Source organism: Gouania willdenowi, chromosome 21, assembly GCF_900634775.1.
Source record: "Gouania willdenowi chromosome 21, fGouWil2.1, whole genome shotgun sequence".
Lineage (NCBI taxonomy): Eukaryota > Metazoa > Chordata > Actinopteri > Blenniiformes > Gobiesocidae > Gouania > Gouania willdenowi.
In genome coordinates, this window is record NC_041064.1 from 19,880,623 (window position 1) to 19,905,194 (window position 24,572).

Below are 24,572 nucleotides of genomic sequence, written 5' to 3' on the forward strand. Positions count from 1 at the left end.
TTATTATTACTATTCTTTTTTTTTTTAAATCCCTGTAGCAATTTGAGATTTGGAATCAAATGTAAAGTGCATTACAAATAAAATGTATTATTATTATTATGAGTTCATAACCTGTAGCAAAACGGTGAAATAAAGCAAAAAAACTAAACAATTTTTATACAAAAAGTATACAAAACAACAACAGAAATGCACAAAAATATACAAAAAAGCTCCAGAAACACACAAAAAACATACATTACAGAAAAATACACTAAACAAAAATATGAAAATTAGTCAAAATACACAAAACTAAATATTTATGAACAAAATAACAACAGAAATGCACAAAACTACACCGATTTTTTTATTTTATTTTTTAACAAAAATACACAGACTTTTAGCTGGCAATAATTATTTTTTTGGGAGTTTGTTCATTAAGAGTGCATGGAGTTTATTGCTTTACAATACTGACAGATAGAGATTGTTCTCTATATTCTAATTCTTCAGACTTTCTACTTTTATAGTCCATGTTCTTAGGACTTCTTTGTTACTTTGTCTTTTTCTGTTTTTTTCTTTTAATGCCAGGGGGTTGAGACAGAATATTAAACAAAAAGCTTTATTTTTAATGTCAAAGGAGCAAAAAAAAAAAGACTATTCTTTTTTTTTTTTTTTTCCAGAGACACTTTCTGTTAAGAACAATACACAATATTGGAAAGCACAGTGGGGTGATGTTGTTTTACAGTCTGAAGCTGATCCTAATGGTCATTTCATTATTATTAATGTCAATGATATTATAATCTTGCTTGTTAACTTGTATGGGTACAACTCAAAGTCTGAAAATAACAACTGCTTGATGTTTTAGAATCTCGTTTTCTACATATTTTTTTTCAAAATATCCGAACGCAATGATCGGTTTGATTTTAACATTGCTCTTGAAGGTCTTCAAGATAGATGGCCCTCTCAAGCCAACTGTTCTATGGCCTCAAACTTGATACAATTTATGCATAAATTTAATCTAACTGATATCTGGAGAGAGAAAAAAATCCCAATGTGAGTTCATATGCTTGGAGTAATAAAGCACGTACTTGCTAAAAATAATAATATAAAAAAAGAGAACTCGGACACTCTTTATCATGGCCACCACTTAAACACTTCCGGGGGTGAAGGAACAGTGGATAAGAAAGGAAATAGGAGGGACCATTCGGACGCAGCCATAGTAACCACCACTTCCGGTGCTTATCGTTTTTTTTTTTTTTTGTTGCTGAAAATGTCGTGAACTAAAATCCCACTAAAAATAAAGTACTTAAGTACAATATTTTATTTATTTTATTTTTTATTTTTTTACTTTACATCTTCGGTTATATTTTCCATAGACATTATATACGTAGACGCTGCATCGACTGTGGAGGGACACGTCCACAGCGCCGCCATCTTGGACCAGCGTTGGTGGAGGAAGCGGTGCTTGGACATTACGTCAGAAAGAGATATTTCTCAATCTCTAAGTAGAATTATTCGTTGAATTCTGAACCGATTTCCAAACTGTTTAATTTTTAAAAAACGTCACACATGTAGCTATGATACAAGGTGCTTGGATATTTTTAAAATGCTGGTTTCACCACTGAACACAATCTCCACACCCACAACCTTGAATATTTCAGTTCTTTGGCTACAATAATTAATGATGATGGTATAATAGTAATAGTAATAGTAATAGTAATAGTAATAGTAACAGTAATAGTAATAGTAATAGAAATTGTAATAGTAATAGTGTAATAATAATAATATTATTATTATTATTATTATTATTATTATTATTATTATTATTATTATTATTATTATTATTATCTATCTAACATGTCTGACGTTTGTTACAAACAAGCCCCGTGAAAATTGCACGAGAATTGAGCGATTTATGACAACTTTAATATTGTAAACACATAATTCCTCTATAGATGTAACGCACGGTAGGAGAGATTGCCACTGGTTCAAGATGGCCGCCCTGTTGACGCACCGCTCTCGTCGATGCGGCGTCTATTATGGAAGCCCAAAAGACTCATAATTAAATAAATAAAAACAACATTTTGAAAGAAATACCATTTGATAAATAACAGACAAATATATAATATGGCCATTAAATTGTTAAATAAGGTAATATTATTATGAAATAAAAAATGTAATTTAAATTAAGGGGCTTTTGCCTTTATTGGTCATATATGTTGTTGCACATACATGAAATTTGTCCTATGCATTTTAACCCATTCCCTGGGGAATTCCCTGGGGTGCAGTCGGCTCCCCTATACGTTTTATTATTCCTAAATAGCTATTTCCACAATGGTCTTTTTTTTATTTCATAATGTCCTTTTCCACAATGACCGTTTTGGGCTTCCATAGTTTATGTCTACGATATTTTCTAGTAGAAACCTTTTGGCAGGAGAGAAACGGAACCTTCCTTTCGCTCGGTGTTTTTGTCCGGACAGATTTCTTATGTTGTGCGGATATTGGTCCGCTTGTTTGTTCACAGAAATCAATGTCTGTTGGAATAATGGGACCTTTCTCCGTGTTCCAATGACCGCTGCAGCGCTTTCCATAGGAATAACAGCGTTTCCTGCTCTGGTTTGAAGTGTGGAATATAAAGAAGACCTCAGGTATGCTGCATTTAGCTCCGTTCGCTAGCATAACGATTGTTAAACTGTGCTAACTGTGTGCTAACGAATGCTAGTCATAATCAAACAATACACCATTTAGACCTAACACAAGCATTAAAGTCCACATGTGGTGGACGGTGGGGATTGAATGCACATAGTTTAGACTAAAGCAGCTGCACTGTATATTATAGGTTCAATATTAATCGCAGCTTTGATGACAAAAGGTTCGAGTGTTTGAACCCCGTGTTTTTTTTCCACTGAATGAAACACAGTCACTGCTGGAAGAAGCCTAACATCTGTATCTGTATTATATACACTTATATAGGCAAATAAATCATCTATGAAACAGTTTATCGCACACGTTTAGTTCAATCAACGCACGTCATTGTTTTAGTTGCGCCGTGTGTGTTTTGGTTCTATCACATTATCCTGTTAGTGATCAGAGGTGGGCAAAGTAATCAGTTTATTATGAGTGAAAGTACAGATACTCCTTGTCAAAAACTACTTTAATACAAGTAAAAGTAGCTCAGTCAAAGTACTGAAGTATTTGTATTAAAAGTTACTTTGGTAATTAAAAATCTCTAAAATAATTTTCCTCATACTTGCAAAAAAGAAAGGCCGTGGCTACGGGTACGTTAAACGTATCCCTTGTCTGCCACTCTATGGGTACGTAGCGCCCCTCATTGGCCAGTTTAGGTCACGTGACAGGTGCACCACGTGACTTAAAGTTTTATGTAGCTCATATTTATTTTTAGCTACCCCGCTAACCCTTTTATTTTAACCCTATCCCTAACTGTGACTGTAACTCTATCCCTAATCCTAACCTAACTCTATCCCTAACCCTAAAATGTTTATTTTTGTCGGATATGTAATTTTAAAGGTGGAATTTGTCATGTTAAATATGTTGGAATGAAAAAAATAAATAAAAAATTGTCAAATGTGGGATTCGAACCCACATTAGCCAAACCCACGTTGGTGGTGAGTGCGGTGCCTTAGACCATTGGCACATTCCGCTTATGTAGAGAAGTTCCGGACTATAGCTACGTTTCAATAAGAAAACACTAATGCACAATCTGTTGCATGTTTATAATACTGTAGTATAGTTTCATTAACTACTATAACATTTAGGTTGGGATTAAAATACTGTATTTACGATTATAATTTGACTTATATATTACTCTCATGCTTATGTGGTTGTTGTTGCAGTTGCATTTTGAAAGAAAGTTGTCATTTTCAGACGTTTCTTTAATTTTTCTGTTTTTTTTTTTTTTAACACATTTTTTGCTTAAAAAAAAAAGGTAAATGGATGTGACAGATTACTTTAGTAGATCAATCCATTACAAGAACAAATAATAATAATGCATAAGATTTTATATGGCACTTTATCACAAACACTCAAAGCACTTTACAGAATTAAGGCATTATTTTTTTACTCCACACTTAGTGGTGGTGAGCTACTATTGTAGCCACAACTGCCCTGGAGCAGACTGATGGAAGCGAGGCTGCCATAGTGAGCCATCGGTCCCTCCTACTCACTCACACATTACATTCATACTAAGCAATGTGGATGAAGTGCCTTGCCCAAGGACACATTGACAGATACCACTGGAGTGACTGCCCCCCACTGTGGCTCCTGGAATTCTCAGTGGTCTCCTATTCAACTACTAACCAGGCCCAATAAGTGCAGCTTTATTTATTTATTTTTTTAATGCTGCTCTAATGTGCCTTAATCAACTCCTATTATATACTATTATATAAAAAAAGAGTATTTTAAGGTTCTTCTCATACAAAATGAGAATCACTCTAATTTTTATGCAAAGACAACAAACTCAGCTACAGTCCTGTGTTAGGATATAATACTATAAAAATCTGTTTTCTTTCAAATTATGGACAAACTTCTTTGTATTTTTTTGATTAATCCTTTTTATCACTAATGCGTATGCCCTTGATTTTTAATCTCCATCAGAAGGGAATATGTAATGTATTAAATATGCACTTGTTTTTGTTGTGCATTCTTCTTTAAATAATTTGCACATTGTGAGACAGTCCTTCACTCATTGCATTTCATCTGTTGTAGCGTTTCCATGGTGACTCTCTAATTCGTGGACGATGATGGAGCAAAGAAGAGCCTTAACTTTTACTTTCACGAAGGATAATCGGGTATGTATTGTGTCCGACTCCAGTGTTTGAATGTTTTTGGCATCACACGTGTCGTGTATTTGTAAATGTAATTGTTTTAGTTTAGTTGGAAGTAATCAAAGTAAACGGTTAAAAGTGAAACAAACCAAACAAGCATTGCTAAAAAAATAAACTTGGGAATTTAAACATAATGCAAATGATACATTAAATAAGTTACTCCAGCTAGACTTAGTGATGTCAGATGAGATGTCTATCATTTTTACATGGTGTAACTGTAATTACTAAGCTTTCTATATGCTGTATCTGGTCATTTAATTGCTTACAAAAATTGATGTTTCGAGGCACGGAATTCCATGTAATTGTAAACAATTCAAAACAATAATGTTTTATGTCGATATATGAATAACAATAAAAATGTGAACATAAAAAATGGAAACTTACTGGCATAAATATGAATAACCACTTAAATAAAATAGCAATATTACTTACAAAATAATTTACTGTTATGTACTGTCTCCATGTTTAAATAAGTTATGTTTGTTATTTAATTATTTTGTGCTTGGACAAACCCCTAATAGATATTGGCATTGAAACATACTGTAGCTACAAGCAGAACATTGCTATGGCTAAAAAATGACTTGTTAAGTATAAAATTCTATTGTCTATTATTAAAATTTGGAGTTGTTTTACCTCAGTTTGGGTCTAAAGGCACTGTTTAGAGAAACACTGTGGTTGTGTTTATTCAGGCAAAGTTGTTTATCAGATCTTCTCTTTTTAGTAAATGCCTGTTTAAATGGTCATGTACATTTTTTTGTTTTGTTTTGTGCAACAAAAAGAGCTCGAGGGTTTTTTTGTTTGTGTGACGTTATATCTGTTAGTTATGGCATAAGATCATGAATAATGTAAAAAACAAAAACATGTATTTTCTCTTCTCTCTGCAGCCTTAAAGTAGCATAGGGCAGGACAAAGAAATAAGCCTCCATAGCCTCCATAGGGACATAATGTGCGTGAGCATTGAGGCAACACACCCACACTAAGCTCGTTGTAACGGACATTACTTTCAAACAGCGTTAGACTGGTGCGATCACGGGGAAAAGGAATTTTAAAAATCTCCCAAAATGGAATGATCCAAGAGAGAAATTACATTTATTGTTGTATGTCAATAAAATACTTGAGAGTTTTAACCTGGTTGATTGAGACGTTAATTACACAAATCTTAGTAACTGATTAATCTGTGTATTTTAGATGGAAAACCCACTCATAATTCCAAAGACGTGTCTTTCACCAGAGCTTGAGAAACTACAAAAACGGGTACGGTGATATCTTTGCTTTCTGTTCCCCTGGCATTGTGCTGATGTTTCTGTGTGACTTTAAAGACTAACCTTTCTCTCTCTCTCTCTCCCTTCCTTTGGACAAGGTTTCCTGGACTGTTTTTTCAGATTGCAAACGGAGTCATGAGAATTTGCCACCAAAAAATGGAGTTGATTGCAGTCGTGCTGCTAAGATAAAGTTAGAAATGATGAGGTAAGCGCACACAACCCGGACAGTCGACATAAACTTATTCTGACTGCCGTCGATTGACCATTTTGATAAAAATCTGCATCACGTTTTTGAGGGTAATTTTTCACATTTTTGAACTACAACGCTAAAAGGCTGCACAAAAACAAACAGACAAAATCCAAATAACTCAGTTTTTGGTTATAGTTATAAACATAGTGTTTTACCATGGATGAAAAAAGGAAGGTGAAGCTGAATGGATGACTGTGGAAATGATTATTTAATTATATATAAAGAAAATAAGATTCATGTTATATGTGTATATTGGATTAATTAGTCAATAAGTGACCTGTTATTGCATTTTATGTGAAATTTAAATGACAAAGTCTTAGTCATGTTGTGGAAGTTTGTTAATACCAGTTCATACGTGTGATGTTGCATTTGCTGCATTACTCAAAGCCAAAGTTTATTCTCGAACAGCATGACAAGGCTTATCTTGACTTCCCATGTAGCTTATCTTTCCCACCGCCCCCCCTCACTGCTCGTTTGGTCTATAAAACCTCTCATGCTCTATGACGGCTGGCAATGGACCTCACTGTGGAAAAGAGGAAACACAGTTTGAGGAGTGCTGAGGGTAAAAAGTATTTGTCTGTTTTTTGCTCCAGGAGGGAGCCTCTTCTGGTTCTGACAGACGTGCTGAAGACCAAAATGGGCAGGGATTACATGGAACGGATAAAACGGGGTCAAAGCTGGAGCAGCAGGAGATCGGTGACACAATCTCAAAGGGCAAGTGCTCAAGCTGACCTGCGATCCACGACCAGTAACACGAGCACCAGCACGAGGACTGAGAGAAACGACAGGATTAGAAGATGCAGGAGTGAACCTCTCCAAAACCATTCAAGAGCTGCATCCACACCCACCAAAACTCCTCCATCAGACGTGAAAAGGTGATCTTAACATTGTAATTCAGCAGTACTGAAACAAAGACAACAAAATCCATATCTCACTGTAAATAATTTTGAAATGCCTACTGATTGGATTAAACCAATTTGTGTAGTTATAGTTTGTTATTCCAAAAAATAAATTATTTTTTTCTTTTGTTTTAACAACCAGGTAACCCAGCAATGGTTCAAAACACAAGCTTCCAGTGGTTACTAAACAAAGATCATTAGGGGCCTGACAACAAAACATCATATTGCATTTATGGCAAAAAAAAAAAAAACCTTCTGCTGGAGTTGTCTAGAGTTTTATTTAAATAAGTTTCATAAGTGGCTTTATTCGTCCTCAAACACTAGTTCAGAGTTTATACTCTGACGGATATTAGGGCTGAGCAATATGGACCAAAACTATATGAATCTAAATATTTTTAACTTAATAAAGTCTTGCCAAGTCATTCTGGGTTAAATTTGCTGATTTAAAATGCCACACAGACACATTTATTAACAAATAGCTGCACAATATGTGTTACTTTTGGCTTTTTCTCCAATAAGGGACAGCATGTGTGAGTGAGTTCTGTAGTGTGGCTTGTTTAGGGGAAAGTCTGGGTTAGGACGCACTCAGTAATTCATCTAACTGAGCTTTTTATGCTGTTCTGAGAAATAGCGAAAACAGCAACTACTAAAACACGTATTTTAATCCAAAATAAGCTGTAATGTAAAGTATGTATTGATATAGGTGATAGTGTAATTTTTTATATCCCCAAAATAGAAATCTTGATATATATTGCCCTAACGGAGAAAAATGTAGCATCGTCACTACAACTTTACTGAATTAGTCATGTTTTTTTTTACAGAATTTTATTTTACTTCTTTGGGTACTTCTGTGTATCTAAGGTTACCCTTCCTTTTAAACCAGAGTTCAGGTTATAGGGACAAACACAGGTTTATTATCAGTCAAAATTAGACCAGGCTGAATGTGCTTCATCGATTTCTGGCTCAATTTATTTATTTATCTATAAATGGGACGAGACACATTCATGAACATTTAAGTAAATATGTAAGATTGTAGACTATTGCTCATTTTTATCTCTTGACCCATGGCACGTTGATGTAAAACTGTGCAGACATACAAATATTCAAAACATCAATGCAGAGTCATACAAATACAGGGGTGGACTAGCCATCTGGCATACCCAAAGTCTGGTCTGCTACGTTTTATTTTTGTTCTTTTTTTTAACGTGCGAGTGGAGGCCGACATGTTAACAGGTGACCAAAAATTGTTTAAAAGTGGCAAGAAAAGAGTGAAAAGTGACAAAAAAGGCCCAAAATCAGTCAAGAGTGACCAAAAAATGGGCAAATAAAGAGGAACCAGGTGGTATGTAATAGCAAAGGGTAGCTTTAATGGGCAAAATGTGGCAAACAATAGTGAAAAAGGGCAAATATGTTGAACAAAAAGAGGCAAAATGTAGCGGAAAAGGGAAAAAAGTGGCATTTATTGGGCAAAAGTGAGCTTATTTGGATGAAAAGTGGCCAAAAAAATTAATGATGCGACAAAAAATTGATGTGTCAAAAAGAACGTACAAAACTGGAGAAATAAATTGGGAAAAAAGGGGTATTTATTAGCAAAAGGTTGTTAAAATCTGAAAAAAGTGCCCGAACTTTTTGAAAAGGGACAAAAATGGGATGAAGGAAGTGCAAAATGGCTTAAGAATATAGGTAAAAAGGGGTTAAAAAGTTTTATCCATTTTAATGTTTTCTGGGGGAATAATTATTGACTTATAACAGCTTCTACATGGTGTCACTGGTCTGGACACAAAATGCCAGGGCTGAATTATTATCTCAGTCCACCCCTGTGCAAATATACATCTTGTAAAAAATTATTATGAATTTTGGATAATGGTTAACATTTTCCCCTTCCAGCAACCCTTACTTTCCTCAGATCTGTAGTGAATGATGATAGTGTTGCAACATCCCCTATGTGAAAGAAATGACAGTTGCCCAAATACAGATTTTCGAAATCTCCTCTGGAACCTGCTCTTCTTGCTCTATTATTCCTTTTTACAAAAACGTTTGTTTCATACGTTGGAGGGAATTCAGAGCATTGTGGATTTTTTCTCCATCTCTTCAGGAAAAATGTCCGACTCAGGAAAGAAGAAAGCACTAAAATAGAAGCGGAAAACGACGCAGACGGTGAGGAGGTTGTGCTGAGCACCAACAACCAGGAAGAGGAAGACTTTGCTGAGGTTGTGGGTGAGTTAAAGCATTGATTAAACACTCAATACTGTTTCCTTTACAGTTCATTTATTATGTTTTTTTTCCTTAAAACTGTCAATTAAAGAAAGATTTTCCTGCTTTTTTATATTTGTGTCTGTCAGGGTTGGGGTCAATTATAATTGTCAACGTGTAATTGATAATTCATTACAATTATGGCATAATTGTATATTTTAAAAGTGGTTGCTTTTCTTAATCGGAATTAAATTGTAATTGAGTTTAGATAAGTGACTTTGTAATTGTAATTGCCATGAAAATTCTATAAAAATTGGCAAATTTAATTTATTGCAAAACTGGAGAACCTTGTTACAGTTTTAAGTTCAGTTCTACACATGTGTAGTTAACAATTAAAAGATGTTTCACATCGAGCTTTCCCACATTTTACCATAAAAAAAATAAATAATTGAAATTTAGGGCTTTACTGACACAAACATGTTTTTGAGATTAATTTGAGATTAGATCTTTGTTTTTAGTGTATTTTAGTAATTTAGACTTTCAGACTTGGCACTTACTTAATTGAACTTTAGTAATTCAGAATGTAATTGTAATTGATTTTCAGAGGATAAAAAAAAATTGTAATTAAATTGTAATTGGGAAAAAATTTGATCACTGTAATCGTAATTGAATTGTTATTGAACATGGGTAATTTTTTTAAATTTATTTTTTTAACACATGGGTAATTGAAAACGTAATTGTAACTGAAAAATATAATTGACCCCAACCCTGGTGTCTGTGTACATTTACTACCTGTGTTTTGAGTGTTTTTATGTTGTTAGCGCTAGTTTAACATTCATGTAACCTGGGTTTTTGTCTTAAATTCCTGCAGATTGTGAGTTGTTGGTGAGCTGTGAGCCAGCTGAAGACCCAAAGAGCTGCAAAAAGTTCACTCAAAGCAGAATAACAAAGAAGTGGACAGAGTCGGAGAAAGATGCAAAACACAGTTTGGTGCGTACGTAACAAACGTCGATTCTGCCTGTGTCACAAAACAAAACTCCAGGGTTGTTTTCATTACAGGAATTCAATGAGAAATTTGAATAAGCCTCGACACTGAGTCTAGTTAAATGTGATCAAGTGAAGGAGATGTGAGGGCAGAAGTGGAAGTCATCATTTATAAAATAATATCATCGAAACAGTCATGAAACAATAAAATACATTTTTTTTAAACTTTATTTGCGGCCTGGTACCAAATGGTCCACGGACCAGTACCAGTCCACAGCCCGGTGGTTGGAGATCACTGTTTTAGGTATAAAATCATGCAAAAGAAGTATGTCAAATGTACTTTTGTACTTTTGACTATTATAGGGTAAACCAGGATTTTTCAACCTTGGGGTCGTGACTCCATGTGCGGTTGCCTGAAATGTCTCGTAATAATAAAATAAAAATACTACGATTAAAAAAACAAAACATAATATCACATAAATAGATTTACAGTGCAGGAAGAGGCAGAAAGCTCAAACAGCTGAAATAACGATAATTTCTTTTTTATTAAAGCACCACACACAATCTCATAACTGTATTCTATAATTTCACTTTTTTCAAATATAAATCTAGTTCATATAAATTGCACATATTGTCACTTTGTGCACTAATCCTGGCTACTCTGTATTTGTGACACAGTATAACAAACACGATCAAAAAAATAATTTTAGAGAATAAAATAACGTATGTATAACACGTGTTATACACATTTTCACTACAGGTACCGTTTTAATTTTTAAATGTAAGTTATCGGTGATCTTCAAAAGCATTATATATGATAATGATTCATTAAATTTCAGAACCCAGACTTGAAATGCAAGGACACATCTTTCAAACAAACAAACGACTCACAAACAGAACATAAGTGAGGTGTTTAACAGACGTCTCAAAAACAGATTAGGTTTTACTTCAGTTGAAACCACCTGGCATTTTATTTTGTAAATATATCATGACTTTTCATTCCAGTGCTCTGAGGTGTCCCAGCAGAAGCGTAAAAGAAGGAACTCGGCATCCCTTTGCAATGGATCCATGAGCCATAAACGCCAGCGTGAGAGTGTCCTACGCCTCAGTGGGGAGGACAGACGTGACGCCGGACCTCAGAATGTTTCTTCAGAACACAGTGAAGAGAATCTAGACCCATGTATCGTTCAGTTCACGGTGGGAGGGGACGACCACACAGACGTCGCACTTTCCCTCCTCAACTCGAATTCAGAGGCAGATGATGCTGAGTCCAGCCAAGAAAACACAACTAAGGACTCTGAACCCAGTAAGTGTAATAACAACACACACACGCACACACACTCCAGTGGTGTACCCCTTGAGCCTTTTGTCACACTAGGCGTACCCCATGATTGTATGATGTATTATTGTTAATGTGTGTCAGTAGACTGCACTATTGAGTCTCTTGTCTAAGGATTTGGCTCACTGGCTTCATCCTTTTATCAGTTTTGCTACTGTTTGTTGTTGACAATAATTGTAGGGTATACATGTTAAATGTAGTATAAATCAGCTAAAAAGATGATTTGAAAAGCACTCGGAGGGGCGGATTCACTAAAGGTTTAGGGATGTTAAAACGTGTGCAAACATCACTCCACGTGCTAATAAGGGGTACAAACCCCAGAGAATCAGGACTGTGCGTGTGGGCTCCTGGTCTTTCTCTCCATGTTTTGACTCAAACTTTCGTGTCGCGTTGATGGAAGGAGCGTCAGCCCAGAATCAGCTGACCAGCTGCAGCTGACCAGCTGCACAATTTACGCAGCGATGGCACAAGGTTCACATCTGAGAGTGTGTAACCCTAACCCTAACCCTTGACACAGCACTACTCAGGAGCTCAGACCTGCTGGATGATGATCAGTAGATCATCTTCAAAAGGTGCAGACTGATTTCTCTGTTGCTTCAATAACTCAGGTCAATCAACAGATCAATGGACGGTTTGGGTCTAAAGCTGCTCCTGTTTTCCAAAGTCTGATCAGAGCAAAGTTATAGAACCTGACGGAGCAACCACATTAAAGTAGGGGGGAAAAAATAATTAGGTTTTAAAGTTTATTAAACAGCATTTTTATTTGTTTATTTAGTTTTCTACATTATTACATGTTTGTGCAGCAGACAGAGAAGTCCATCAGCCTCCAATTTAACTTATTCAAATGTCATTTTGTGCTTCTGTGCACTCACCTCCCCGTGTTGAACGAGCTCAATGTTAATTCAAATAGGGCGCTCTCAACCACGTCTACACACGCACCTATTTGCGCCGCAATGTTTGTGAATTCCCCGCCGTAGGTGAGGAAACGGCACCACCAAAGGATTTAGGGACACACCTGGTTTACCACCCTTTATTTCAGATCTTAGTGAATCCACCTCAGAGAGTGCAAACCTCCGCCAAGCACCAAACATCCTCTTTTTATAATAAGCCACAGAAGTCATGATGTCAACCTGCTGCTAACTTTGTGCTGGTGTTTCAGTCGTGCTGTCAAGTGATGAGGAGGAGACTCGCTGCTCTGATCAAGTGGGAGAATCGGTCATTCGAGGAGTGACACCACGGCGACCCAAACACCAGCAAACGCCTGAGCAGATGGAGGTTATTAGCCTGTTTTAAACTTTTTCACCATTAGTGCCTAAAAATCCAATTCAACGAGGTTACTTTTACTTTTGTAAAATGTGTTCTGTTAGGACGTGTTAATTACTTTTACGAAGTGAATTTACTTAATACCAAAAGGCTTTTATTTTGAAAACAATACCATGAACTTATATTGTGATCTCTTGAATCAGCGATGGAGTTGAGGTTAATTTAAAACTACCTTTTATTTAGAGATTCAGAATGACTTTGTTGTTACTAATAATAACTATTAAAACTTTATTTTGTCCCAGCACCAACCGTGTCACAAACCTGTTTGTTTGTTTGTTGTAGATGGTACAAGTGGTTGAGGAAGATGTTCCTCATTCAGCAGCTGATCCTCCTTTGCCAGTATCAGACTATTCCACCCTTCAAGTGTCCTTTTCTACTCTGTACTGTGGGGGTCACCGAGGGAACGCAAATGGAGACTTATTGGTAATAGAGAACAAACTGTCATTTTGTGTCTGTGTGTAAATCAAAGCTTTAATGTGTGGATTTTAACCGACGCCCTTCTTTTCACAGATTAAAGATCAGGAAATCTTTATTCCACTGACAGGTAAAGGTGACTCATACAGCAGTATCCTTTTGATGCTTTATCTCCATTGTTTTTCCATGGAAAGTAATCATTTTTTCCTTCTTTTTCTGCAGACAACAGTGGGGACCAGAATGTAACGATAAGCTTGGGTGATAAAGATCTGAGGAAGTACAGTGTTTGGGAGCAGTCAGAGATGGAGCTGGAGCAGCTTTGCTTCGAGGGTGAAGAAGAGATCTATCCCGTAACTTTACTGCTGTTTGTGTCAGAAAGCGCCGCAGCTGCTCTACAGCGAGACCTTTGTCGGCTCCAAGCCAAAGAAGACGGAGCTTTGATTGAGGGTGAGGCATCTACTTCTTTATCACACTAAGGTTCAAGGGTGGGTAACAGATGGGGATGTCCTAATACAACTTTTTCGCTTTTGATACGATACTGATATTGCAGCCTTGAATATCGGCTGATACCAATATCAATACGTTATATCAGCATGAATCATACATATTTTTATTACTTTTTTTGTAGTGTGGAATGTTACTCAAGCAGAGAACAATAGTCAGCAACAGTAGGTATAAGAAAAACTGACCCATTATTATTAACCAATTATTAACCAAAACCCCATGTGGGGTCTCCCGTGATTAAGGTGGCCTGAAATTTCTAGTAATTGACCGAAAATTTGAAATAAATTCAAATTGAATTTCAACTTTTTCAGTTATTCTTTGTCAATTTAAAACACTACACACTATCTCAAACTGTATTCTATACTTTGACCTTCTCAAATATAAATCTAGTTCAAATATAGTACAGTATAAAAATCTCTGAGCTAGCGTATCTTGTCACTTTGTGCACTAATCCAGGCTACTTCTAACATCACAATATCACAAACTTGATCAAAAACTAACTCCAGAAGAAGAAAAATGTCTCTGGAGTCGCCAGAAATATGTGATATTAAAATGAGGTCACAAAATAAAAAAGCTTGGGAACCTCTGAAATAAAGTTTTACCAGAAAGACAATTCTGGGTTTAATTTGCTGATGCAAAATGCCTCACAGGCAGATTTATTAACAAACCGCTGCACAATATGTGACACGTATCTTTTCCTTCTATATGGGACAGCATGTGTGAGTGAGTTGTGTAGTGTGGCTTGTTTAGGGGAGGATTTGGGTTAGGACGCACTCAGAAATGAATCTACCTGTGCTTTTTATGCTGTTCTGAATGCTCTCCAAAAATGAGTATTTTAATCAATAAAGAAATAAGCTATAAAAGAGAAATATATCGATGTAGGTGATATTGTAATATTTTATATATCGCCCAAACAGAAATGTCAATTCATTTTGAATCCCCATATATTGCCCAGGCCTAGATCCAAGTCTATGCAGGAAATAAGAGTGCAGACGAGTGTTAATTTGATTTTTTGTTGAACAGGGAAGGCCAGTCCCTTCATCCTGCTAACTCTGATAGAACCTCTGGAGGGGGTGAAAGGGGCGTTATTTCGCTCCGTCTTGGACATTAAGTGTCTCGATGCTCCGGGTTATGAAGATACATTTGATGTGATGGACAAATGTAACACGTTGGAAGACCTCCTCTGTCCCGCTCTGTCTCTGGATGAGAGTTTGGCATTGATTCAAAGAAATGGACGAGATAGTCACCTGCTCTCCATGTTGGGCATGGAGAGCACTGACTCCGATAAAGACACAGGCCTCTCAGCGGACGTCCAGCTGCAAGAAGAACCACAGGAAGCGTCGCACGAAGAGCTGCAGGAAGAAGCAGAGAAGACAAAGAACATCGAGCATTCAGTTTCTGAGACGACAGCAAAGCCAGAAACAAAAACCTTTCACACCAGTGAGGATCAGACAGAAGAGGAGCCGCTTCCCTCAGAGGTACATTTAATTTACATTTTAGTTCTCGTATAGTAGAGATACAAACAGAAGTTCTGTATGTGTTTTTGTAACTTCTTGTCCTCTAAGGTCGGTGGTCACACGTTCCCCACATTGAACGAAGGTGAACTTTCTGTGCCCATTGCCTGACAAACACATTTTTTAATTCCAAAAACAGAAAAAAATAACGTCATATTTTATATTGAATCAAAAATCCAAAAACTAAATTCAAATAATCTTCTGCATGAAAAACAAATGTAAAAGTCAAAAATACAGGAAATAAACATCATCTGCAATCTGTGACAAAAAGCTTAAAAAAAAAAAAAAAAAAAGAAATTCAGCGCACGAATGAAATAAACTAACAAGGAACAAATAACATAATGCAACTAACATATTCATGAATACATTCAAACTCAAAAACTAATTTAAACTAATCATCTGCATGAAAATTAGTTAATGACTAATAGTTAATCAGTCAAAAACGAAGGAAATTTAAGAAACTTAAGAAAACCAAAAAGAATCAGAAAAGTTTATATTTGCCAAGTACAGATTAGAAGCAGTACAAGGAATTTAACTTGGTGGTTAGTGTGAAGAACAAAAAACAAACCAGAAACAATAATAATACTAATAATAAATATAAAGTATAAATATATATACATGTACATATATGCAAGTGCTAATATTGTAGAAATAAATGTTTTCAGTCATTTTAAATAATTTTTTAATTTAGTTTTACGTTGCATTTTGTTCTCAGTCATATCTAATGCAGTTTAATAATTAAATACTCTTTTAATTTCTGCTACATTATTAGACTTCTCATTATTGCCGACTTTCTTTGTGTGTAGGCATTTTGTTTAGCGTTAATGATCTCAGAAAGTTTGTTGCACCCCCCCCCCCCGTCATATTTATATTCCCCACTAAGGGGGCGTGCCTCACACTTTGAGAACCACTGCTCTAAGGTGACCCCTCTGATGTAAAGTGTGTGTTTTCTCCCACATAAGCAGAAGCAGAATGAGGAGCCTGGACCAGTGTACACGCTGGCCCATCGTCGACTGAAAAACTCATACTCTGTGTCGCTCTGCCAACCAGATTCACACTGGATGAAATATAAACACCAAGGCCTCCCCCGCAGGCAAGTGGAATACAAAATCACATGATCAGCTTCTTATTCAGGCTCATGCATACCCTGCAATATTTACACTTTTTTATTCAATTGTTTTATGTCTTAGTTTTCAGTTCTAAGAGCACAATTAGGAGGAGGCCAAACTTGCAGTTTCAAAATAAAAGACTTTTCAGGAACTTAATGCCTCGAAACCATCAGCCTTATTGTTCTTTGATGTGGAAATGGCTCGTGACTAAGTCCGGATAAGAAATGTTTAAGTGCAGCTGAACTTAACAGATATGATGGTGACCTGAAAGCACGGACTTAATTTGATGTGGAATCGAGGATTTTATCACCAACGAGTCCATTAAAATGTTATCAAGTAGCTACAGCTGCTGATCATCAGAGCAAAATGAGCTTTTCTCATTTTTGCTCCAAATGTGCGCCTCAGGCAGCTTTTCCACATCCTGTGTGATTTAATGCTAAACGTGCGGATCCTTCTCATCTCTGCTTAGGTTGATTCAGTTCCCTCCTCCACCATTAAAAGGTGGAATCACTGTTACAATGGAGGACCTGCAGTGCCTCGACAACGGGCAGTTTCTCAACGATGTGATCATCGATTTTTACCTCAAGTGAGACTTGTGGAGCAGTGAAGAACAGAGGGAGATAGGAGCACGGTTCTCAGCTAAACGCTGTGATGTGTTTTTAACCAGGTACCTCCTCCAGAAAGCGTCAGCAGCTGTGGCCGAACGTTCCCACATCTTCAGCAGCTTCTTCTACAAGCAGCTGACGAGGAGGGACAACGCCAGCGAGGGCGGCAACAGTGAGGCGTGAGTCAGCTTTTTGGTTCTCGTCCAACACTTAAGAACTGGTTGCAATAGACGGTGGCCCTCAAAGCTCACAACACAACACAAAATGTCCTAAAACAGGGGTGTCAAACTCATTTTAGTTCAGGGGCCAAATGAGGACCAGTTTGATCTCAAGTGGGCCACATATTTTAGGGGTGGGAAAAAAAGAACAAATTTAACATCATTGTGCCTTAGTTTTCAAAATCAGTTCCACTCACATTCACATCTTGAATGTGTCATAATTTTTTGTGATTTTTGTAGAATTGTTTGTGAGAAACTGCAAGATTTGTGGAAAAATTGAGAGTTCTTTCAAAACTTTGCAATTAAAAATGACTGCATTAATGTGTTAAAAACTGCAAGCCCCTAAAATATTGTGGAGTTTCAATAAATTGGTGAATTTGAGATATCTACAACTGGATTATTTGGTAATTTACACAAAGTTCATGTTTTCTCTGCCATTTTTACTTTCTCCTGCGGGCCAAATTGGATGCTCTAACCGGCCGGATTTGGCCCCGGGGCCTTGAGTTTGACACAAAATGCCCTAAAAGCTCACAACACAAGACAAAATGAACTATACAACACTACACAACATGAAGAACCCCACAACCAGTGGCGATTCTGACACAAATGACTCTCTGTGCGGGGCAACCTCATCCTCATACAGTATGTTAGTTTATCACTGCCAAACTGCTTGCTCTTTATTATTATTTAGTGATATAGTTAAATGAATAAATACAATAATAGTTTGGACACATTCGATGACAATTTATCTGATTATTTGTTAAATAAAAATTACATTTATTGCAAAGCTGTAAAATAGAAAATGAAAAAACTATGTATTTATTTGTGGGTTTGATTAAACAAGTTGATAAACCTCATGTAAGACTCATTAGTCACTAGTTAAAATGATCCCCACCTATAACGCAACACCGGTTCTGCAACCGCAGACAGTTGAACATATGATCAAAGCCGACAAAACTTGTAGAAAGGAGATTCACGAAACCCAACATGTCACCAGAAAGAGGCCATAGAAACGTCTGCGTTCAGGAGAAATATGACACAGACGCTGCACAGACTGAGGAAAAAAAGCCTTAAAAGATAAATTCATTTACGTCCATTCCACTTCTCATCGTTATCGACTCCGCTTAACTGTTTTCTGTCAACATTTTACGCACTGTTCTTTGCTAAAGCAACGTTTAAAGCAGATTTGAAATGAATATCTGCAGCAGATGCCACAGCACACGTTCACAGGTATGGAGAAACACATTCCTCCATGATTAATCAGGAAGGATTAACACAGGTGTTAATTATACTGTCAAAGTCTAATAAAAAAAAAAGGTTATTTTCAAAGAGTGAAGCATGTATAATGTAAGAAATAGTGAATTGAGAGGAAAGCACGAGTGTAAAGACTCACTATTGGAGCCGATTTCTTCACTCAGAGCGGAGGATCACTGAGAATCATTTAACTCACGCACGGTGCAGTGAATAACCTTAAATCCGGGGCTCTGGTTGCCTACGCTCGTGGCTGCAAACAAAGCGTGTTCCAGCCCGTCCACGCGCTCTGACGTCTCCAGATGTTTGGACACCTTTGGATGACGTGGCGGTGAATGTCGAGGTGTGTTTTTGTGTTTCAAACACACCTCGACATCCTCATTGTTTATGAGGATGGGCGCTCAGGCAGCCCAGCCTCATCTTAGCAGCGCTATATAAAAGTAATGTTTTATTTTTATTTTTCTCGTGCCTCCCCGTAGAGATTGCCGCCCTGGGAGGCTGCCCATGCTGCCCATATCAAAAACCTCTACTGCCCACAACACAAATACAAACCCCACAACACAAAAATTACTCCTCTTCGTGGTTTTTTACTTCCGTTGTTGGTGTTTCCTGGGCTGCTTTTGTTTTGTGTTGCATTATGGCGTTTGTCATTCTGTGTTGTGTAGTGAGCTTTTAGAGCCACTGTACCAATGTGTGTTTGAACTTGGTGAAACTAAGTGTTTATTGTTTATTAAGCTTCTCTATTTGTGTTTGTGCACAGCTGTCAGAGGCAGAGGCGGCACCAGAGGGTGAAAACGTGGACGCGACACGTTGACATTTTCAAAAAAGACTTCCTCTTCGTCCCCGTCAACCAAGAGTAAGCTGCATGCTGACAAGTGTTTGTCCTGTGACGGTGCTGGAAACACTCGTGTGTGTGTGTGTGTGTAGGGCTCACTGGTATTTAGTCGTCATCTGCTTCCCTGGACTGGATGAGCCAATGGTTGAGGAGTTAGGAGGTGACCGTGAGACGGGAGCATCACTACAGGGTGAAGAGGAGGAGACACGGGGATGTACCAACAGGACTGATGTTGCTGAGTCACCTCCTGCACCGACCCACAGCGATGGTGCAGACACACAGAGTGGTATGGTTCCTTCTTCTGACACTAATTCTAATAAACATGTGGGGGTTAGACCTGTAACATGTAACCTTTGTTTTATGTTTTCCAAAAAAAGCTAAGGAGGACTCCACCAAAGACTCCATACCTGGTCCAGTAGTGAGTAAAAAACACAGAAACAGTTTTATGAGAAGGTAAAAGATGTTTACTCAGTCTAACTACTTCCTGTTTGTTTACAGGATTGCACTGAGCTGACATGCCAGAGGAAGACGGTTTGTAAAAGGTGAGTCAATGTTTGACTTTTTGAAACTTCCTGAAGTTACATTTTATTTTTTTTGTAGTTTTCCAATATTAGTTTTAGCTTGTTAACCTAATTCAATCTCTTGTTATAATATTGTTATATTTGTATATTTCAGCTTAGGGAACCTTCATCTTTTTTTAACAAGCTGCTGCACAAAATGTATTTGATGAACGGTGTTTTGTATATTACTAGAAGTTAGGACTGGGCAATTTTGCCTAAAAAAAAAAAATCGATTTTTCAAAGAAAATTTTGAAGTACTTATGTACTTAAAAATGACTGCAGACATCAGATATATTGTCAAAAGTGCAACTTTATTGCTGTGATTGTCCTCAAGAGTTAAAATGCATAGAACAATTCCAAAATAAAAAGTAAATGAGGCTGTCATTCAACTATTTCAACCTTTAACCCAGGTTTAAGCAAAAGTGCAACAGCGCCTTCACAGTAGCTTCAATTTTCTGATTAAGAAATCAGATAACTACATATTTTATAACATATAACATTACAATTAGAAAAAATAATAAACTCTACTCTTAGCATTTCAGCATAGTGTGAATAAAACATTAAATAGCCTACTCAGAGGGTAAGCACATGTAAACAAAGAGGGGGCTGGCTCATATCGCGCTTCGGTAACCCACAAGGATGGAACGCAAAAAAGTCTGAAAAAAACCGGGATTGGAAAAAAATAAAAATAAAAAAATTGAAAACTCGTATTTGCTAAATAAAAATCGTTTTCGTCTACAAATTTGATAAATCGATTAAATCGATTTTTTGCCCAGCCCTACCAAAAGTCCAAACAGACTAGGAAGCAATATGTTCAAATTGTATAATTAAGAAATGAGCGTGGGATTTAATTTAAAGTATTGCTTCTTCTCACTCTTTTTCAAGCAAACATATGCTTTGCTATCATAAGTGTACATGGATCTCATATATTGTTTAGAACATTTTTGTCTGTTTTCTCTGTTGGGGTTTCCTTGTACACAAAGAGTTTTTCTTTTTCTTTTTTGTCGCTGCTCGAAACGAATGAATGAATGAATGAATGAATGAAATGAATTGTACCATGTGATCCTCTGAGTGGAATAGCCCATTTTCCATCTTTACATTCTTCTATGGAACAGTGCAATGTGCAAAATCTTTCTGGAATTCAAGTCACATGACCATTTGTCAACAAACCCAATATTTATGATGGAGTTGATAATAAACTTTAAAGTAGCATTTTCAACCTTTGTGAGGAAATTCTCCAATTTTTCAAAAGAAATACCTTAGATTTATTGATCTATGAGGCCTACGCTATGTCTTTATCTGTATTATATATTGATAAAAGTAGTTATCGTCCAGCTTTACAGTGTTTGTATCTTTTACTGATTAGTCATTTACGTCCAGTCAAGGGAACATCAGCATATGAACACTTCCCCAAACTGAGTGGGATCCATTAAAATAAACCTTTTTATTTGTATAGATTTATGAGCTGGTGCTAATAATTTTTCCTTTGATATTTGACGATTATGCCTCTTTTTGTGTCTACAGGCCGTGTATTCTCATCATGGACTCCCTGAAACTCTCTCTTCATGAGCGAGTTTTCAAACTCCTACGGGAGTGAGTATTCCTCGTCCTGCTGCAGGTGTGTGAGCTCCTGTGTGAGCGTGAAGGTAACTCTAGTTTATATCTTAGATACCTTCAGTCAGAGTGGGAGGTTCGCCGCGGCTCACAGAGGGAGTTTGGCCCCGATCAGATGAAGAGTTCCCACTGCAGAGTTCCTCTTCAGGACAACAGCAGCGACTGTGGCCTCTATCTGCTCCAATATGTCGAGTGTTTCCTGAAGGTAAAGATCTTTTATTACTGTAATTTAATGTTAACAATTTCATTGTGCCACCTGGTCTATTGTGACGGAGCTTAGTTTTGTGGCGGCATGAAGCTTATAAAACCGGGAAAAATCCACAATTTAGCCGCGTCATTGTTTAAGCCGCAGGGTTCTAAGTGTGAGAAAAAAGTAGTGCCTTATAGTTTGGAAATTACGGTACTTTGTTCCAATATTTCTGTCTCAAATGGAGTTTGAAGAACGAAAGCGTTGAAAGGAACGTTTTTCTTCCAGACCTGTTTAACAGATGTGATCACACCTGTTTATTCCAACAGGATCCAGTGGCTCACTTTGAGCTCCCGCTAAGCCTTGAAAAATGGTTCCCACGCCAACAGGTCCGAAGGAAACGAGAAGAAATCAGGGATCTCATCCTTTACCTCTATCGCCACCAGAACCTGGAGAACCCACGCATTAAACCACTCCTTTACTGAGCGCCTCTAATTCACACTTTTGCCATAAACTGAGCGACACATTTCAGTGTAAACTGAAAACACAAACTAATGGAAGAGACGATAAAACCTTTCTTTGTGGATTCTGTGGATAAAATCGATCTTAATCTATTTGCTCTTCTAACTGGAAACTTATTGGAAGACCCAAGACTTTGTCCTTGTACTTATTTTATACTTATATGTTGTAAAAACAAATATTGTTCTGTAGTGTTTTTTTTAACCTTGTCATTGTGCGACGATCAGTCTTTATTTTTAAACCTTTGCTGCAGGTGTTTTGCGGCCGATTGTTGACGTCAGCTCTCATTTAGGTTTGTTACAATAGCTGACACAAGGTATTGAATATGTAGGAATTATTTTTAGCAGAATAAAGTGTATGATCCAAAATGTGCCTGACTGCAAAGCAAAGCTACGTGTTTCAGCTAACAGAGACACACTGCCATGGCAGCTGGAGAAAAGGTTATTTTCCATGAGGTTTCAGCCTTAGATCATTTTTTTACTCATTCATGCCATTGTGCTTACGATGATTCATTACATTTTTAGGTTTTTTATTTTGCACTTTGTTTGTTTACCTGCTAGAAAGTGAAGTCAAAGCTTTAGCATTAACACCATATTTTAGGTTCCTAGAAAGGAATTACTTGCATAATAATGTGGGGGAAAAAACCTTCATTCCCAGTTTTAAATAGTCTGATATTTTATAGTATATTTTTTTTTAAAAATGGTGAATTTCCAACCTGTAACAGAATCACGTATTAGGTAATTTGTGAATCAACACAGTGACTTCCATCAGGTTTCAGGATTCACACACAGGCATGTGCTTTTATCTTTTGAAAATCAGACCTGCTTCTCACCGTGTTTTCACATTTTGTTGTTTCTTTGGTTAGATATGAACCTTTTAATTTAGCTCAATGGGTCCGGATGATTGTACAGTCGCTGAATTCAAAACCCATTTCGTCAATAATGTATTAAAAAAAACCTGTTGAATGAAATTATTTTGGTTTTCTTTTATTAGTAGTTCTGACAGATCGGCACTGTGGGGACTCTTACTGTTTGTAACGAGTACTTTTTAGTTTATATGAGACATTAGTCTGTTAGGACGAATTATCCTCACTAAAACCATTCCAAACTAAATTCCAATTTTATTTAGAGAAAAATGCAAAGATAAAGGCTTCCAAGACTTTAACAAAATAAATGGGACTTTTGAAACAGATTGGTTTAAATCCGCTATAAACTCCAACCCTCTCATGGTTTCACAAATGTTTTCCCAGAAAATTGGTCGAATAGATTTTGTTCTTAGATGTGCCATCAATACCCTCACTTTCACCAACAAGCAATATTATACTGGAAGGTTCTCTATTGTCACAACTTCCCTCCAAATAATACTCCACAATGGAACAGCAGATAACAAAATGCATCACTATATAACAACACACTTAGAATATATCACTATATACTGTAACAATGACTGGATTGAAAAAGCTACTTGGTTGTGGTGTAAAATTATAATATCGGAGGACATCCTGCTTTTAACATACAATAAAAGCTTTACCCAAATCTATTATCCAATCAGTAATCGACTAAATCAGCTCATATTAATCACATCCTCCACAGCCCTTTTGTAGGAGATTGTAACTTCAAACATTCAGATCATTAAAAACATATTTGATTATACAGCATATCCTCTTATATCTTACAGTAACTCAATATAGTTTTTATTTAAAAAAAAAAAAAAAAAAAGTGATTGAGATTTTTCGCACTACATACTAATAATTGTGTGTGTTTTGTGATCGTGATATTCAGTATATGTAAAGTCTGTGGACTGCTATACAGGACTGGATTTCCCCTAAAAGCCAAAACCTCAAGGACTTTGTACAAAATGACATCAACTTATGGACTGATTTTGGAGATCAATGAAAATGAATTATTCATAAAAACAAATAAAAAAAAAAAACAAAAACATCAAAAAGATTTCCTGCTTTTATTTTGTTAATTTCAGTAAAACCCATGATATAGTCAAATCTAAAAGAGCAAATAAACTGCTTACTTTTACAAAACATTATATATATATATATATATATATATATATATATATATATATATATATATATATATATTGCACAGGCGTAGTTACAATGTCTCAAATAAAGTGAGTGTGATTTTTGGAGGAAACAGGATAGAAGATGGTGTGTTT

At 36.5% G+C, this 24,572-nt stretch overlaps 1 protein-coding gene across 2 annotated transcripts; it reads left to right on the top strand.

The window, feature by feature from the left end:
* Nucleotides 1-2,459: 2,459 nt before the first annotated feature.
* On the top strand, nt 2,460-23,305 carry LOC114455141 (uncharacterized). 2 transcript variants are annotated; one of them, XM_028436191.1, is made up of 23 exons: nt 2,460-2,624; nt 4,702-4,784; nt 6,009-6,074; nt 6,181-6,287; nt 6,926-7,207; nt 9,327-9,448; nt 10,296-10,414; nt 11,414-11,714; nt 12,907-13,022; nt 13,353-13,493; nt 13,581-13,614; nt 13,707-13,931; nt 15,012-15,466; nt 16,465-16,595; nt 17,081-17,197; nt 17,279-17,395; nt 19,446-19,541; nt 19,613-19,806; nt 19,898-19,938; nt 20,019-20,062; nt 21,605-21,673; nt 21,749-21,899; nt 22,211-23,305. In XM_028436191.1, the coding sequence occupies exons 2-23, from the start codon at nt 4,734-4,736 to the stop codon at nt 22,364-22,366; spliced, it is 3,135 nt and encodes a 1,044-aa protein (XP_028291992.1). In that variant the 5' UTR covers nt 2,460-2,624; nt 4,702-4,733; the 3' UTR covers nt 22,367-23,305. The 2 variants fall into 2 exon arrangements, with proteins under 2 accessions (XP_028291992.1, XP_028291993.1); XM_028436192.1 differs by having other exon boundaries at nt 16,468-16,595.
* Nucleotides 23,306-24,572: the final 1,267 nt, after the last annotated feature.